The sequence below is a fragment of the Crinia signifera genome, chromosome 11 (genome assembly GCF_055691185.1).
Source record: "Crinia signifera chromosome 11, ASM5569118v1, whole genome shotgun sequence".
In the NCBI taxonomy this organism is placed as follows: Eukaryota; Metazoa; Chordata; class Amphibia; order Anura; family Myobatrachidae; genus Crinia; species Crinia signifera.
Window position 1 is genome coordinate 66266591 of NC_139227.1, and position 19858 is coordinate 66286448.

The following is a 19858-nucleotide window of genomic DNA, read 5'->3' on the forward strand; positions in this document are numbered from 1 at the left end:
CCCGTGAGCGTTCAAGGGCTCGATTTTTAGCTACCTGCAGTTGAGTATTGTTATAACCCCTATCAATAAAGTCGACAATCATCCTGTCGATGTGTCTGACTGCTAGATCTTTCTCAGAGCATATTCTTACTGCCCGCAGAAATTGTGAGTAGGGGAGTGAATATTTCAACTTCTTGGGATGAAAGCTCGCCGCATGCAGTGTGGTATTTCTGTCTGTAATTTTGCGGTACAGTTCAGTATGTAGCAGATTACCAGAAATACTGACATTGACGTCTAGATAATTAACTGCTAGTTGGCTAATGTTATGGGTGAATTGGACAGGATGTCCAGTAGCATTATGCACGTTTATAAAATTCTCAAGGCACTCCTGTTCACCAGACCAGACGATGAACAGGTCATCTATATATCGAGTATACAAGATGACATTATCGACAAATGTACAGCTGCTAAATAAGATGTCATCTTCAACCATGTACATATAGGCGTTGGCGTACGATGGGGCCACATTCGACCCCATCGCACAGCCAGACGCCTGTAGGTAGTACCTACCATCAAATACAAAATAGTTGCACGTGAGAATCATATCGAGCAAATCAAGTACCAACTCAGTATCAGGCCCGGTGTAATACTGGTTATCAGTAATCAGTCTCCTGACAGCCTCTTTACCTTCATTGTTGGGTATAACTGTATATAAACTGGTAATGTCCATGCTACATACCAAAGTCCCGTCTGGCACATAACCAATACCATTAATCTTATTCAGAAAAGAAGTAGTGTCCAATAAATGCCTGGGGTGGTTGGTGACACAAGGTTGGAGTAAGGCATCAAGGTAAGTTGACACTTTGTGGAACAGTCCATTGCGAGCAGAAATAATTGGTCGACCGGGGGGATTTTGGAGGGACTTATGTATTTTAGGGAGCGTATAGATAATAGGAACGGTAGGTGCTTCCGTTATTAAAGCTTCCATAAGCCCCTCATGAATCACCCCGGAGTCAACTGCTTGTTTGAGTCTTGATTTAAGTCTATGGCCAAAGACACTAGTGGGGTCAGAGTCCAGCAACCTATAAACTTTGGTGTCACTAAGTTGACGGTTAATTTCACAGGCATAATCGCATAAGTTCTGTACCACTATTCCCCCACCCTTATCGGCGGGGCGAATAATGATATCGTTATAACTGGATAAGTCACGCAATGCTTGCATTTCACTAACAGTCAGATTGTTGGGTTGGTTCTTACCCCTAGTTGTCGATGGTACAATCACCTCCTGCTGCACCTGATGTTCCAATAACCGATTGAAAGTTCGTATGGATGGATTTGATGATGGCGGATCAAATCTTGATCTAGGTTGTAATTTCTTCAGAGACGCTGGTAATTGTACATCCTCGGAACGTGTCATGGTGCTCTTAGGGTTGCTGAAGTATTCATGCAGTTTGAGTTGACGTCCCAATTTGTAGCGTTCAATTGCCCAGTCCATGGTTTTGAACTTGACAGTTGGGACAAACGATAAGCCAAGTCGCAAAACCTGCATTTCGGTGGCGGTAAGCTGGTGATCAGATAAATTGAAGATCAGGTCCTCGGTTGGCGTGGTGGTCTGCCGACCCGTCCTTGTCCTCTGCCTCTCCCTTTGCCCTTGCCCACCGCGTCGGGTTCTACCACTGCGCCGCCTCGACCGCGGCGGGTGGTGGTCCCTAAAGGGATCTGGTTAGGGGTTCCTCTACCGGCAGCGCTCCCTTCAGATTCACTGTTAGTACCGGTGTCTTGGGAGGAATCAGTCTGCCAAAGTTGGCGGTAATTTTTCGGTCGGCGCTGTTGCCGGGAGAAATGTCGACTCGAGTTGCCACTCACCCACTGGTACACTTGATTCCGTTCATAATCAGCATTCACCTTTAATAGTTTCTCCTTTTTAAACTGGATGAGATCTCTCTTATAAGCAGCAACCTGTGAATTGAGTTTATCAACCCAGTCCTGCGTTGTATCCTGTCGGAAATCGTTAAGATATTTGTCTTCAAATGCTGAGATGTTCTCCTTAGCAATTGCAAGTTCCCTGGACGATTCCTCAATCACAAGGAGAATAAGGTCATAACTGCACTTATTCAAAACTGCTATCCATCGTTGGCAAAAAGCAGTATTAAAGCGTCCTATAGTGGGTGTATTTTTTATGCGGAATCCGCGAGGTATCTTTTTATCCTTATAGTACCCGCTCAGGGTTATTCCATGATAAAGATAATCAAGTTCTTTGTGTTTAAGGCGTAACCAGTCTCTATACAGATGATTGAGAGGTGGAGGTTCAGAATCGTCACATAAATCCTGGGTAAAAAGGATTTTATCGGCTTCAGCAGTGGAGAAATTGAGGGTCTTGCCTTGTGTTAATAACGCCAAATTTTCAGCTCCCGCACAACCAGGTGTGGCATCAGGGAATCCGCTGGTCATAATTCAGTGGAGTATAAGATAAGGAGTGATAGAGCGATGCAATAGTAATACAATCAGGGTGCTATAAGTCCCAGAATCTCTGCGTCCTGCTGTAATGCAGAGAGACACAATACAGGGTAATTGAAGGACAGCACACCTTTCCAGTCGTTTAACCGTGCCCCGGTGCCCTCAGGTACGGACTCGGCGGTCCCAAATATGGATTGGAGGTGAAGCGGCACTCGGAGTCGAAAAATGAATAATACACGCAGGCAAGAGTGTGATCAAACGTTTTCCATGTTATTCAAACATCGTCATCAGGATAAGTGAACATACAAAAACATACATCTTATAAAGACATCCCCCATCACGTGTAGTTACCCGCCAACGGCTCCCAATTGACGCATCTAATCATGACGCAATCAATAGGAGACGGTGGTTATGGCAACTGCCTATACACAGTGCAAAAATACAATACATACACCAAAGTCTAAATGAAGTGATTAAAAACAGATAAGCGACTCCACAAAAGATACTAAGTAAATAGCATTAAACCGTATAATAATGAAGTGCAGCAATTGCACTATATGCGTGTAATGTAAGTACTAAATACAACAATAGATAACATATCAGCAAGAGTCCAAGACGCAACCCTGGAAGAAATAAGCATATGAAAAAAATAAGCATATCAAAAAGGCATATCAGAAAACATATCAGAAAACATATGTCAACATTGCCTGTGTCCACACAGATGTGTCGACCAAATAGGTAAACCAATTCACATAGGCATATCAAAAAGACACATCGAAAAACAAGTATCAACATGGCATGTGTCAACATACTGCGTAAACTCATTACCAGTTTATATACAGTTATACCCAACAATGAAGGTAAAGAGGCTGTCAGGAGACTGATTACTGATAACCAGTATTACACCGGGCCTGATACTGAGTTGGTACTTGATTTGCTCGATATGATTCTCACGTGCAACTATTTTGTATTTGATGGTAGGTACTACCTACAGGCGTCTGGCTGTGCGATGGGGTCGAATGTGGCCCCATCGTACGCCAACGCCTATATGTACATGGTTGAAGATGACATCTTATTTAGCAGCTGTACATTTGTCGATAATGTCATCTTGTATACTCGATATATAGATGACCTGTTCATCGTCTGGTCTGGTGAACAGGAGTGCCTTGAGAATTTTATAAACGTGCATAATGCTACTGGACATCCTGTCCAATTCACCCATAACATTAGCCAACTAGCAGTTAATTATCTAGACGTCAATGTCAGTATTTCTGGTAATCTGCTACATACTGAACTGTACCGCAAAATTACAGACAGAAATACCACACTGCATGCGGCGAGCTTTCATCCCAAGAAGTTGAAATATTCACTCCCCTACTCACAATTTCTGCGGGCAGTAAGAATATGCTCTGAGAAAGATCTAGCAGTCAGACACATCGACAGGATGATTGTCGACTTTATTGATAGGGGTTATAACAATACTCAACTGCAGGTAGCTAAAAATCGAGCCCTTGAACGCTCACGGGAGGAGTTACTTGGACCTTCCTCCAAAGCAGCTCGCATGAAGTGTATGCCCTGGGTTAACCACTTTAATGCCAAAAGTCCTATTATTCGGAAGATTACCAAGAATGCCTGGCCAATAGTCAGTACTGATCCTGCCCTGAAACTTCATGACACACGAATAATGCCGTGTTACACCCGCGGCAAAAGCATACGTGACTGGGTAATGAAAACTGACATCTCAGGTTTGAGGCAGTCCGACTCAGAACAAAATACCTTTTTGAAACTACGGGCAGGTTGCTTTAGATGCTTAAATTGCGTAGTGTGTAGGGCCATGAGTACCGGCAGTGACTTCCCACATCCCCACACGGGCATACGTATTCCCATTAAACATCGGGTATCATGTACTACTAAATACATCATATATTTAATCACGTGCCCGTGTGGTTTATGTTATGTTGGGAAAACTGACAGGACATTAAGGGAAAGAATTGCTGGCCATAAATCTGTGCTGCGGGCGGCGTTGGCGAGCGGTTCTAGTGATCAACCGGTAGCTCGACATTGGGTGACCAAGAAACATACTATTGCTATGCTTAAATATATTATCATAGACCATGAGCCTGCGACCTTGCGGGGAGGCGACAGATCTCTGCGCTTACTCCGTAGGGAAGCTCGCTGGATACATTCTCTTGGCACACAGGCACCTAACGGGCTTAATGAGTCTGCTGGGTTACATTGTTTCCTGTAAGTTTTCTGTAAGTTTCTTGTAAGCTTGTTTCTTGTAAACCGATTTACACAAGTGGTCGACATATCTGAGTTTACGCAGTATGTTGACACATGCCATGTTGATACTTGTTTTTCGATGTGTCTTTTTGATATGCCTATGTGAATTGGTTTACCTATTTGGTCGACACATCTGTGTGGACACAGGCAATGTTGACATATGTTTTCTGATATGTTTTCTGATATGCCTTTTTGATATGCTTATTTTTTTCATATGCTTATTTCTTCCAGGGTTGCGTCTTGGACTCTTGCTGATATGTTATCTATTGTTGTATTTAGTACTTACATTACACGCATATAGTGCAATTGCTGCACTTCATTATTATACGGTTTAATGCTATTTACTTAGTATCTTTTGTGGAGTCGCTTATCTGTTTTTAATCACTTCATTTAGACTTTGGTGTATGTATTGTATTTTTGCACTGTGTATAGGCAGTTGCCATAACCACCGTCTCCTATTGATTGCGTCATGATTAGATGCGTCAATTGGGAGCCGTTGGCGGGTAACTACACGTGATGGGGGATGTCTTTATAAGATGTATGTTTTTGTATGTTCACTTATCCTGATGACGATGTTTGAATAACATGGAAAACGTTTGATCACACTCTTGCCTGCGTGTATTATTCATTTTTCGACTCCGAGTGCCGCTTCACCTCCAATCTATATATATATATATATATATATATATACACACACACACACCACATGAAAAGCCTGTGTTTGTCCCTCTGCCCCTTACTCTGGTGGAGACCTCACAGTCCTAGTGCTGCCTCTGATTAAAATCCCTCCCATGACTAAGCTGCTGCTGCTGTTCTCCATGGACCTGAGAAGCATGTAATGAGCTCCACCAATCAGAGCTCAGCACAAACTTCTCAGCCTCTGTCCTCTGGTGCAAAGTGTCATGGGACTTAGTCAACTCCCAGAAATGCACTGCACACTTGTGCAATCAGTGTGCCTTGGCTCCCGATGCTCAGCACCATAAATCATTGTCACATTGGCAGATAGGTGAAGCTGCAGCACTACCCCACCCATGCACAAAACATTTAGCTAAAAAAGAAAAAAAACAACTTACACATTTTTTTGGTCAAAAATACATGACAACCACAGGGGGCCCCTAGCTAGAGGGGGGCCCAGGGGCACTGACCCCTTGTGCCTCCATTATAATCCGGCCCTGTGTTGCACATCATGCTGGGAACTGGAGTTACCCAACACCTGGAGCCACATAACTACCACACCACTAATGTCGGATATCTCATTGGATGTACTGTTATGTCAATTATTCAAGGGGTGAGGCATGGCCACACTCAAAAAAACCACCAAGGGGACCCTTGTTCCTGGAGAAGGACAGGACACACCTCATGGTCGCCCTGCAGTGATATGTTGCAACTAATGTTGATGTTGGATACACATATGTGGTTGTTGTGATTGTTGATGTGTAGAAATGTGTAGGTAAACATTAGACAAATTATTTACTTACGGCTACTTGAGCCATCCTCGTCACCGCTGGTTGGCTGTGCGGTGGTTGGGGGGGTCTGGAGCAACGACAATGATGGTCCCGGAGTCTGGACCACGGTAGTGGCTGTTACTGGGCAGTGGAGAGGTTTGGGGGTGGGTGGTGGAGAGGTATAGGGGGGTTGGAAATGGGGTGGGGAGGGGGGGGGGGTGGGGGTTGGGGAGGTGGTGGGGGTGGGGGTTGTGGAGGGGGAAGGGGATGGGGAAATTGTGTGGGTCCAAACAGCACCCTGTGTCTCTTCCTCTTCCTCCTCCTCCTCCTCTTCCTCCTCCTCCTCTTTCTTCTCCTCCTCCTCCTCCTCTTCCTCCTCTTTCTTCTCCTCCTCTTCCTCTTCCTCCTCCTCCTCTTCCTCCTCCTCCTCCTCCTCTGGCTGCTCTGGGGCTGCCTGGTCCCGGCGTGCCTGCTCCCGGGCTTCTCTGGCGGCTCTTGCCCGTGCTGCAATGTTCATGGCATAGAAATCGAAGATTGGGATTCATAAAAAAGGGGGAAAGAAAAATTCACATTAGTCATGCTCATAACCTTCCAAATGATCATTGCTGTGATATTTCAGACATTTATCATGCTAACTATTTGATATCCTACACCAAAAAACTGAGCAACTACTTAAACCCCCCCCCTATACCCCCCATATACACCCATATACACCCCCCTATACCCCCCATATACACCCCATATACACCCATATACACCCCCCTATACACCCATATACACCCATATACCCCCCATATACACCCCCCTATACCCCCCATATACACCCATATACACCCCATATACACCCATATACACCCCATATACACTCATATACACCCATATACACCCCCATACTCAGCAACCTATTTTTAAAAAGTACACACAACATTGCTAAAAAACGCAGACATACTAGTAATCAAAACTTACATCGGGCAATATGGCGGCGAAGGCTGCACAGTAGAATGGGCTGCCGCCGGCGCAGGTCTGACCAGCGCCGCTCAACCTGCCCCAGGCTTCTGCGGACGCCGGTCGTGGAAAATATCAGGCGGCGGGCAGCATTATACGCCCGCCGCTTGTCCGCATTCAAAACATATGGGCCCCTGGGCCCCAGGTGACGGTCCATGACGTGGACCAGGGCCAACAGCTCAGAGTTCGAGAATGGCCTAGCTCTGTTTGCTGTCATGGTGGCAATGGCGCAGTTATTAATTGCAGGTACATATATCACTTTTGGTGCTTGCTGATTGGTTGAAAAAATTGTTTGTTTGGTATTAACTTTATTAATCCCTCTTACATTAACAAACTGGATGCGAATAGAAACTTACGCGGACCGTTCCGATATACACACCACAACCAACAGCATGCATTCAATGTATAGAGAGGAACTGTATATATACAGTGTGCGGAAAATAATACACGCACCCCGTCTACTCATAACTACGCTGCTTAAAGGGGGCTCAATACACCGATTGCCATGAAGAGAAAAGTACTGTATATATAGTATGCGGAAATTAATACACGCAACCGTCTACTTAGAACTACGCTGCTTAAAGGGCCACAATGCAACATGTTGCTGTATGACAATTGCATAGACATTACATATGCAAGGCAAGCATTATAACGTGATGTTTTGAAATGTGACTCACAAAGCATACACGAACTCCAACAGATACCAGCTGACAACACTCATCATTGGAATGACAGGTGCACACATTTCACGATGTAGCCCACAATGCTCCACAACCTGTGTATATACATATACGGGTGATTGATCAGGTGCATTGAGACCTGCGTAATTTAAGCGGCAATTATCGGCGGGAAATATCGGCGTAAATTTGCATCTACCTTGCGGGGAAAAATATACGCCCCCTTGTTCGTGGCGGGAGATTAACATATAAATATTCAGTCAGATGCAGCCCACAATTGCTGCAAACATGTCTGACTCTGACGATTCAGCAGCAGAGGACGCTCTGCAGAGAGCACAAGCAGAATCCCTGCTTGAAGCATTACAGAAGAGGGAACAGGAGCGGAGAAGGAGGGCCCAAGAGAGGAGTCGCCTGCAAGATCAAGCGGGCCCCTCAGTAACAGGCCCTGGTGAACCTCCACCAGCTCCACAAGGGCCAAGCAACCAGCCAGAACAAGAGGTTGCATCTCTCCAAACAGGTGTGACCCAGCAGGTGCATGGTGAGAGAACTGGGGCCACCAGAAAACGTGCTGCAACATCTAGGGTGATGACTGAGCAGGATACCACCACCAGAAGGAGAAACCCTGCATTTGTAGAGGCCGAAATGCGAATTCTAGTGCCCAGGGCACGCGAATGGATTGAATTGGCAACCAGGAAGCCGGGTGCCAGTGCAAGGAGAAACCTTTGGGACAAGATCACAGAGGAAGTGAACCAGGTGTCACCAGTGGTCAGAACTTGGGACGCGGTGAAGAAAAGGTTAGTGTGTTTGTCAGGTCAATTTTTCAGCAGTCTCCAGCAGGAACTGAGGCCCTTATTCTAGTTCACTCTTTCTGCCCAAATATTTCTTAGATGGACAAAACCATGTGCACTGCAGGTGAGGCAGGTGTTACTTGTGCAGAGATAATCAGATTTGGGTGGGGTTTTACACCTGCCTCACCTGCAGTGCACATGGTTTTGTCCATCAAAGAATTATTTGGCCACACATGGCAAAAAAACATAAGATCACCCACACTAGGAAATGTCACGTAGCTAGGGGTACCACATAGTCCCTTTAATTCCGGACACATATTAATTACACAGGTTCTGTGGCTGGCTGACTTCAAGACTCCACTTCACCTAATTTTAAACTGCCACAGAACCTGTGTAAGTAACATGTGTCCGGAATTAAAGGGACTAGGTGGTAACCCTACACGTAGCACAGTGGTGCACATATCTCATGGTGATATTTGTATTTTTAAACTTGTAGGTGGACTGACTTCAAAAGTGCCCTGAAGAGGAAGATGACTGACCGGTACAACCACAGCATGTCCACCGGGAGCGGTCCTATGCCTGACCATTTGGAGTATACCCCCCTGGAGCTGGACTCCTGTGACGTCATCGATGTGGGGGAGATCAGGGGGATCTCCAATATGGACAGTGAGCTCCCGGCGGAGGTCTTTGCTGCTGCTTTTGATGGTAAGTCACAGTAATGCATTGTATTTAGAAAGATATTTTTTATTGCGTATGTGATGGTGACATTGTTTTCAATTCTTATCCTAGCAGAAGCAGAAAGTCAGGATGTACCGGCAGCATCTTCCTCTGCAGAGCCACAGGTGGAGCAGGTGGTCCAGCCTCCACCAAGACGTCTCCCCCAGCCCCAGCCACAGGAGACATTGAGTGAGAGCCTGTTGGTGACGCTGGACAGGATCGAGCAGCAAGGGGTGGATGCTGCGATCCGTCAGCAGCAGGTGGCGGATTTTCTGGCGGAGTGGAAGGCCACAAACCAGCTGCAGGTTGAGGCGTTGAACCGCATTAATGAAACTCTGGCGGCTGGCATGCTAAGCATTGGCCAACACCTCAGCCGCCAGAATGAACTTATTGCGGAGCAGCTGTCCACCGCCAGGTCCCTAAGGGACAATCCCCCATCTGCTGCCCCACCCCAAGCTGCTCCCCAACCTTCCACCTCGGCTGACCCTCCTGTGTCGACTAGGGGAAGACGCCGAAAGCCAGCTGAGCCAAAGGCCCCTGTCCCCAAGGCCCCATCTAAAAGGGGCAAAAAAGGGCCCAAATGAGACCTGGTTCACTTCCTCTGTGGTTGGAGGCCAAAGGTTTAAATTGCACTGGACATCCGCTTCCTGAGTTGCCCATCGATCCATTTGCGTGCCATGGGCATGAAAGTTCGTATTTTGACCTCTACAAATGCAGGATATTTTTTTTGGGTGGTGTGTATCTTGCTTAGTATTCACCCTGGTTGTTGCAGTACGTATTCTGGTGTCCCCATTTCTTTCACCATTGCATTTGCAGGGTAACACATGTTTGGAGATATGCAACCTCTTGTTCTGGCTGTTTTATTATTTGTGTGTCTATTTTATTTGTTTATTTGATTTCTCACATTAAAGTGTCAAGCTGTGATGCTGAACAGCAAATAAATTTATTTTACAAATTAAAACAAAATTGTGGTATGTGTAATTTCTTGTGTGAAACAAATACTAGATTTATGTGTACTTACTGACCAGGGTATTTTTGAACATTTGTTGAAGTGTGGTGGAAGTTTCCCATGTGTAACCCTCTCCATGGCCATTCCCATGTTCCTATCCAACTTTTCCCTGCTAATTAGTTTGTGTCAGCACATGTGCAGAGCAACTTAATAGGTGAGAAAGCAGTTTGTGTGCAGGTGAGGTAGCTCCTACAGTAGTAGGTAAAAGCAGGTCCAGAACAATGCTTTCCTCATGGAGTGGGTGAGGCAGACAAACAAGGGTGAAAAGGTAAATTTCTGTAGGAATGCATATGTGTCCTCCCTATGTGGGGGAGATCAGGGGGATCTCCAATATGGACAGTGAGCTCCCGGCGGAGGTCTTTGCTGCTGCTTTTGATGGTAAGTCACAGTAATGCATTGTATTTAGAAAGATATTTTTTATTGCGTATGTGATGGTGACATTGTTTTCAATTCTTATCCTAGCAGAAGCAGAAAGTCAGGATGTACCGGCAGCATCTTCCTCTGCAGAGCCACAGGTGGAGCAGGTGGTCCAGCCTCCACCAAGACGTCGCCCCCAGCCCCAGCCACAGGAGACATTGAGTGAGAGCCTGTTGGTGACGCTGGACAGGATCGAGCAGCAAGGGGTGGATGCTGCGATCCGTCAGCAGCAGGTGGCGGATTTTCTGGCGGAGTGGAAGGCCACAAACCAGCTGCAGGTTGAGGCGTTGAACCGCATTAATGAAACTCTGGCGGCTGGCATGCTAAGCATTGGCCAACACCTCAGCCGCCAGAATGAACTTATTGCGGAGCAGCTGTCCACCGCCAGGTCCCTAAGGGACAATCCCCCATCTGCTGCCCCACCCCAAGCTGCTCCCCAACCTTCCACCTCGGCTGACCCTCCTGTGTCGACTAGGGGAAGACGCCGAAAGCCAGCTGAGCCAAGGGCCCCTGTCCCCAAGGCCCCATCTAAAAGGGGCAAAAAAGGGCCCAAATGAGACCTGGTTCACTTCCTCTGTGGTTGGAGGCCAAAGGTTTAAATTGCACTGGACATCCGCTTCCTGAGTTGCCCATCGATCCATTTGCGTGCCATGGGCATGAAAGTTCGTATTTTGACCTCTACAAATGCAGGATATTTTTTTTGGGTGGTGTGTATCTTGCTTAGTATTCACCCTGGTTGTTGCAGTACGTATTCTGGTGTCCCCATTTCTTTCACCATTGCATTTGCAGGGTAACACATGTTTGGAGATATGCAACCTCTTGTTCTGGCTGTTTTATTATTTGTGTGTCTATTTTATTTGTTTATTTGATTTCTCACATTAAAGTGTCAAGCTGTGATGCTGAACAGCAAATAAATTTATTTTACAAATTAAAACAAAATTGTGGTATGTGTAATTTCTTGTGTGAAACAAATACTAGATTTATGTGTACTTACTGACCAGGGTATTTTTGAACATTTGTTGAAGTGTGGTGGAAGTTTCCCATGTGTAACCCTCTCCATGGCCATTCCCATGTTCCTATCCAACTTTTCCCTGCTAATTAGTTTGTGTCAGCACATGTGCAGAGCAACTTAATAGGTGAGAAAGCAGTTTGTGTGCAGGTGAGGTAGCTCCTACAGTAGTAGGTAAAAGCAGGTCCAGAACAATGCTTTCCTCATGGAGTGGGTGAGGCAGACAAACAAGGGTGAAAAGGTAAATTTCTGTAGGAATGCATATGTGTCCTCCCTAAAAAAAGATGTGTGAATGGGCCAAACATGATAAATTAGCTTGTGAACAAACATGCATAACTTTTAAAATATATATGATTTGACAGTGTCATAAGCAGATGTAGGAATCCTTTGTTAGAGAGATGAGAGTGCAATAATGTGATTGGTGGCATCTTACATCCAGAGTGTAGTGAAATCCAAATCATAGCAGATGAGATAGTGGTACAGGTCATAATTTTGGGTACTATACAAAGATTGTGTGGAAAATAGTGGTCATGGGCTTCAAACATTGCTGAAACATCCTTTGTAGGTGTTAGATGTGGTTTATGTTATTGTATCCTAAATACAAAACCTATGTTAGTATTAGAGTGAACACGTTGACACATGTCGACTTGTGTAGATTGAGTGTGCTACTGCGTAAAGTCTATGAAAGCACGTAGTGAATGTGTCTGTTTAGCAAATACCTACCTTAGCGTATAAAAAGATTCTTACCTTAAATTAAACAAATCTTTAAATGTGGAGAAGTATAGAAACATAAGCTTCCAATGTGTTTGCGTGCTGCATGTGTGGCTTGCAGGCAGTGAAATCATGGTTTGGAGTTAATAGACTGCAGCATTGCTTATTACATTCAGGTGTATGTGTTTGAGTAGTAATCAGCGTTAATTAGCCAACTCAGGCGCACGCTGGCATGCGGTATCTGTAGGGGTGGTTTTAGCTGGCGGTTGGCGGCCGCCTGTTTTGTGTCCGAAACGAACGGTGCCTTAGTCGATCGTGCGGTAGTAGCACCGCTCATTTTTGGTGCACACCCCCGTGTACGCCCATATTTACGCCCATTTTCCCTCATTATTTCGGCCGCTCCCATCAACACGCCCCTATGCCGCCCCATTACCCGTACGCTCGCGTACAGGTTTTTTCGCACGTTGAGACACCGGCCGTAAGCGTTGTGGAGTGTTCGCGCCGGCGCATTAGCGTATCTGCACATGCGCAGATCGTAAAAAACCCCGGGACGTACGCGTACGGCCCGGACGCTCCAACCAGAATAAGGCCCATAGACTTGATTGCAAAGCAGTTATTAGCTGATTGGCCGGTGAACTACACTCAAGTCATTATGGATATATAAACTATATCAAATGTATGGCAGGCCTAAAAAACTAATGGAAAAAACAAACCAGGTATCTAATGAAGATATGTTATTGCACAACAGTAATTCCTTAATCAGGACTTGAGAGGGAAAGATAGTAGATGCTAGTAACTTACCAACATATAATGGTATATATGGTGTTAACTCTCCAAGTGAAATAACCAGTGCATATGTCTGGGATTTAAGTTCTGAAGTCAACTCCACCATTGTGATGTCTTTGGTGAAAGTAAAACTTAGTTTGTTACCGAGATAACAAACCCCAGTGATATATAATTTTGTGAAATCATCAGAGAAAACTGGGTCGAAGTCCAGACCTTTATTAGTGATTCTAGATGTAAGAAAAAAAATATTAAAAGCCTTCTTGTTAGATAAACTGTACATTACATATTGTTCTAAATGAAATATAAAAATAAGCAGGACGGAGTAGGGCAGATGTTCTTTCTTGGTCTGTGCGTCAGATTGGGGTGTGAGTTGGAGACTGTGCAGCTCATGCTACATTTCTACAAGACACAACTGATCCGTATGGTAGCATTGTGGCCGCCCAGTTCCTGACATGAAACGGACTTCCATAATCGCAACTTTTTAGAAGAATTTGGCAGTACCTCATCTAGTTTTAAGTAGGGATGTGCATATCCGGATTTACCCAGATGTCAAAACAGGCTCTTATTGGCTATCTGGCTGTCACATGTTTAAGAGCAAAAACATGTGACTGCTGATAGCCAATAAGATCCCGTTTTGAGATCCTGGTAAATCCAGATCAGCACATTCCTAGTTTTAAGACTTCTACACAGCTGTTTCTGCTTTAGTAAATTACTGTTTTCACCTACATATAAATGATGATGATGAATATCATCACCTAGTTGGTATTATTAGTTAATAATACACCTGACTATGGCAGTTGATCACTGTTGTACGAATTTGCAATCCTATCAGTTATCGAATGACAGCTGTTATCGCAAGAGCTGTCCTTTGCGTTACTATGTTGTGTTAGTGCGAATAGTATGGATTCAGTAGCCGGCGGAGAGGGATTGGCAGATGTTAGAACATCCTGCCCTGTATTGGCTTTTTTCTAGAAAGCTCCATCCCTGACATGGCCAGCTGCAATGCCTCTACGTTTCTCCTGGAGAAGACTGACATAAAATGATGCTGTAGATACAAACCTGAATCCAGTGTAACCAAATAGCACTGCCTGCAGAAATCCTCCCATTCCTGTGAGGAAATTGACAGCTCCAGATCCATCAGCATTCTCGGTCCATATCTGGAAGAATAGGACACATGGGCGGTAATGCTTAAAACAGTATTACCAAAGCAGGGTACAATAAACAGTACTGAAATTGAATTGTCTGTGCTGTGCTAGAATATATGCTTACATTTTTGTGATCTTAACAATAAAAAATGTAAACTGAGAAATTTGAAAATGTTCATTTTGGAATATTCTGGAAGGTTTTTATCCAACAGACAATCCTTGAGGGCCAAACACTGGGGCATATTCTGAGTGTATGACAACAAAAACAGCTGTAACTTTCCACCTAGGCAAACCATGATGCAATGCAAGGAGTGCACAGATTTATTATTCTTGCATATAGAGTAAATGTTGGCTGCATTTGCAACAAAAACATATGTACCCCTCAGGCAGTGCTTGCTTATACCTAAGCAGCTGTAATGGGAAGGTTTCAGCCTTCTATGCTCAGCGATGGGTTAGAGACCAAATGGGCGGTGGGAGCTGTGCCTAGTGCAGAGAGTGTATACACCCCCTACACTCTCAGGGGGTAATTCTACAGCGATTGGACTGGGCCAAATTCGGCCCTGTTCTGAGGGTTTGGAGTCTACACCTGCGCATATACTTGCCAGTCCGTTAGTTGTGGGAAGAGACGGATGGGACGGAAATGGTACTGGACTATGGCAATGTCCAGTGTTTTGTGAGTGTACCCATGAAAACTTTGTGCATTACCATGGGAAAGCAGGCGGGCCGATGCCTGCTGGGGTGGTTGGCACAGGACATCAGTCTCTTCGGCGGACACTGAAGGAAATCAAAGTCAGTCCAAACTGACTTATTTTCGAAGGCTGGAGAAATAATTTGATGGTCGGTGACCCTTGCAAGGGGATTCAGTACCAAGGGGATATAGTAGCGGGGAGGGCGGTGGGGTGTGCCCTCTGGGACTCAGTAAGCTGCAACCAAAATGAGGGCCTAAGTTACCAGTATGATGAAATGATCCATACAGACTTTAAAAAAGCTCCCTGACATTTATAGGGAATTGATATATGCTGGCCAAAGTAATGTTCTGTCCTGGGGCCAGATGCACTAAGCTTCAAAAAGTGATCAAATGGAAAGTGATAAACAACCAACCAGTCAGCTCCTGTCTGACATTTTTCAAACACAGCCTGTCACATCCCGACCAAACTGCCGGCACCCAGGTTGAGCGCTACTATCTACCAATATTGCCCAATAATACAGCCTGTCATATGGCAGTTAGGAGCTGATTGGCAGGCTGTTTATCACTCTCCAATTTATCATTTATTGAAGCTTGGTGCATCTGGCCCCTGGTCTTTGTTAAAGTTCTGCAATTAGGGGGCCTTTAAAAAACCTTAAACGCGTTTTGTTGAGGTAAGATTCATCAGCAGCAAGTGTGGTGGCTTTGCAAGGAGCCCACACATGCTGGCCAGATTTTTTTTTCATTATAGTTTAGATTTGAGCTAGGACACGCCCTTTCCAACTCTGGTAGGGATTCTGGTAGGTACGCAATGCCGATGTTCACTCAACAGAGTGATTGTAGGGTAGACAATGTACCTTTGTGATGCCGCCCGCAGTGAGGATTTACTCACAGCGCGATTGTCAGGAAACCTTTTTTTACATGGGGAGTGGTAACATTTTTACCATGCACTTACATGCAGGAGTGTCACGGCCATTTTCAGGATGAGTTACTGACTTCAGCTGTGATCATGTATTCAGAGAAGCATGGCTCCAGCATCACTAATGCCTTCGCCAGTCTGTGTGACAGGTCGCAGTTGCTGAGGACCTGGTCATGGCTCTGGTGGGTGTCTATATACCTTTCTGGGCGACAGCTTCACTTGCGATGGTTAGCAAGTCTACAGAATGGGAATCACAGATGTGTAGGCTTTTGAGTGTAAACCAGAATCAGGCCTTCATTTCTTCACAGTGTAATTTCTCTCAAAGGACATTATAGGTTTTCTTTGTTACTAATTATCCCCAGATTTTGCAGTTTACATTGAAATAGAACATACAATGTAAAAACTATTAGCTGAGGGCCTAACTCAGCCTGGACGAGTAGAGAGCTTCAGCCCAGACTGAAAGATAAAATGCCTTGTGCAATTGCAACTGTATCATAGATCACTATCTACTCACAGATCCACATGCAATACCCAGGACATCAAAGAGATTTTGCCGTATGTGCAAATCGGAGAAGGACAGAAGCTTCCGCTAATCTGCGACTGAAACAGGCTAAACAAGGCCAGACACCGCCAAACGCTGGTTTTCTGTCATTCAAGCTCCGGTCACACTGAGTTTACAATCCATTCGCATTATCTGTAGGACTCGTATGCGGTCATTCAATAAATGTTCTAATTACTGATCCAGGCTGAATTAGGCTCAGAGTATGGATGGGGGGGGAGGGGATGGTTAGTATTAGTGCCTCACTGAGGTTATGGGTTCAATTATCACTATGTCCCTGTGCAGAGTTTTTATTCTGCCAGTGTATTCCTGGGTTTCCACCGACAATGCAAAAATATACTGGTACATACTGTAAGTTGGATCCTGACATAACTCTAATGTGTGTATTTACATGAGCAGACTAGATGGGTCAAGTGTTTCTATGGAGTAACAGAAAACATTTTTTTTTTGCATGAATCTTGAACACAAATTTGGGGTGAGATGTAATAAGGTTTGATTTTTTTAGACAGCTACAACAAAAAAAAAAGCACCATATCGCATGTTTCCCGAAAGTCGCACAAATAATAGGTCGCAAATTGTTGGACAAAGTCAGAAATCACTTATGTTTTCTGACAATTTTTAGTAACGGTAAAGTGAATTTTTGTTTTAGACATGCATTTTTTTATGTGCGATTTTGTAGTAATTGGAGTGTGCAGATTTTTGTTCTCATAAAAAAAAAAAAAGAAACGGCGTGGGTCCATCCATCTGTCCATTCTCCCCCCGAGGCTCTTGGACCTATCCTGGTTACAAAAATATGGGTTCCAAAAAGACTGGGGGTCCCCCTGCCGGACCGTGACTACCGTGGCTGGTCAGCCCTGGAAAGGGTATCTTGGGGAGTGGGGTCCGCCCAATAAAGGGGTCACCAGGCTTCACCTGTCCAGTGCTGAAGCCAGGGGCTGTCCCCACCACCCCATGGCAATGGATGGCAGATTGATTGTTTTTGTAAAAAAATTAAAATACATTTATTTTCACAGTAGAACCACAAGTTCCAGCATGCAGAGCATTAATGGGCCTGGTTAGTGCACAGCAAACAATCAGATTCTATCATTTCTTTATTGAATCCAAGAAAACGATAAACATACTAGTTGCTATAGGCAACATCACCTCTTCAGTGTTAGAAGTAAATTTGGTACTTGTGTATTTTGGCGGCGCCCATCGCATCGCATACCATAACGCATACGATGGTATGCGATGCAACGCGATATCGTTCGATAGTGTACGATGGCATACAATTTTCAAATTGTATGCCATTGTACATGGCATACAATGCGATGCGATTAAACATTGTTTAAGCACCCTAATGGGTGCTTATACAATGTTAAGCACCCTAATGGGTGCTTACAATGTTAAATGCACCCCAACGCCACCCCCCACTATAAACGTGAACCCGAAGCTTGGCGAGCGCAGCGGTACGCGTCCTACGACCTTTTCATACCCCCACTATCCACGTCGGCGTGGAGTTAAGAATAGAATAGTGTGGCGAGCCCGAAGCGTGGCGAGCACAGCAGATACCTGTGAAGCCCGCGAAGGGACGCGTTTACCTGTGAAGGTATCCGCGTGCGCTCGCCACACTATTCCATTCTCAACTCCACGCCGACGTAGATAGTGGGGGTATGAAAAGGTCTTAGGACGCGTACCGCAGCCCCTCGTGGGCTCGCTGCGCTCGCCACGCTTCGGGTTCACGTTTATAGTGGGGGGGTGGCGTGGGGGTGCATTTAACATTGTAAGCACCCATTAGGGTGCTCAAAAGCACCCTTTAGGGTGCTTATACGATTATTCATCGTATAGGGGGTCAAAATCGCGTCGCATCGCATCGCATGCCATCGGGTACATGGCATGCGATGCGATGCGATACGTTCATCGTACGATGTAGATCGGGGGCGCCGCTATAATACACAAGTACCGTAAATTTATACACCTAAATCTTTGGGCAGCTCCGGCGTGGAGAGTCAGACACATGCACTGCACATTAGCATCTTCCATACACATATAAGAATACTGGTTATAAATCTGACCTTATAAGGCTCAGTTATATTGGCAAATGACTTATGTAAGTGCTGCTGTGCAGTTGTAATCTCTCTCAATTCCATATAGCCAATTGCAAACATGCTCTGAAAGAAAAATAACTGTTATTAAAAGTTGAATACAACACAAATATTGACTCATAATACCAGACACTAAAGTACTTCTAATGACCTGAGAGAAATCACAGTGACGTTACATATCGTGCATAAGGCCATGCTTCATTCACATTCTATATTTAGCCAACCATTCTATTGGATCCTAAGCCAATCTCTCTCTCTCCTCAAACACAGTGCACACCTGGCTATATAAGAAAAGAGGCTGACCGGGAGGGGGAGAAGTATAGTGGTAGAGGGGTAGAGGGGGTAGAGTCTGGATACATGGAAGGCATACCCTCCAAAGTTTCAGTCTCAAAATTGGTACAAACTGAGAGGGGGCGTGGTCACTGTGAAAGGGGGTGTGGCCATGTCACCTTTCCCATCTTTTGAATAGATCATTATAGAAGGAGGCAGAGGCAGCCAGCATCATGGTGATTGTTGGGGGTGGGGCAGCTGTTGTTTCCCCCCTTGGCACGCGTGTGAGGAGGGGGGGGGGTGCCTTCTCCCCAGCAGCAGCAGTTCCCTGGCATCAAATAGAGACTTTCTGTGTCTCTATGTCACTCTCCGGCCGCCACCTGCTCTTACTTGGCCCGCAGGAGGATGCACACCGTGCTTCTGGCCCGGGTGATCGGCTTCTCCAAGCTGCCAGATTCTGGGCTCTGTGGTCTGACTGCCCGGCCACTGAGCGTTCCCCTCACCTCCCAGCAGATGCTGCTGTTCCAAGCGCATGCACTGGTGTCTCAAGGAGGCTTTAGGTTTATATTACTGACAGCCCCGGAGTCCATGAGTTTCTGCGGCTGCTGTGTGATGTCATGATGCTGGCCTGAACCCGCAATGCACCTCTGGAAACGGGTGCAGAACCATTTTTAAGGGCCAGAAATATATTCTATATCTACCCCCGGGCCCGAACAATCATCAGCATCTGCCAAGGAGGAGCTGACTGAACCCTGAAAATCAGTACAATCAGTAAACTTTCTTTTTAGCCGGTACAGACTGTTAAAAAAACCTGTACTTTACCGGCTAAATCGGTACAGTTGGAGGGTATGGGAAGGTGGTATGGCCATATGGGTAGCATGGAAGGTGGTATGGCAGTATGGGTAACAGCAAG

At 45.4% G+C, this 19858-nt stretch overlaps 1 protein-coding gene across 2 annotated transcripts in view; it reads right to left on the minus strand.

Moving 5' to 3' along the window:
• The window catches only part of PGGHG (protein-glucosylgalactosylhydroxylysine glucosidase), a 58376-nt gene that overhangs the window by 5025 nt on the left and 33493 nt on the right, over positions 1-19858 (minus strand). For both annotated transcript variants that reach the window (XM_083163988.1, XM_083163989.1), the window contains exons 11-13: positions 18646-18741; positions 14343-14440; positions 13299-13510 (exon numbers count right to left, since the gene is read on the minus strand). In XM_083163988.1, coding sequence (XP_083020114.1) covers positions 13299-13510; positions 14343-14440; positions 18646-18741 — 406 coding nt within the window. The remainder of the gene's footprint in view (positions 1-13298; positions 13511-14342; positions 14441-18645; positions 18742-19858) is intronic.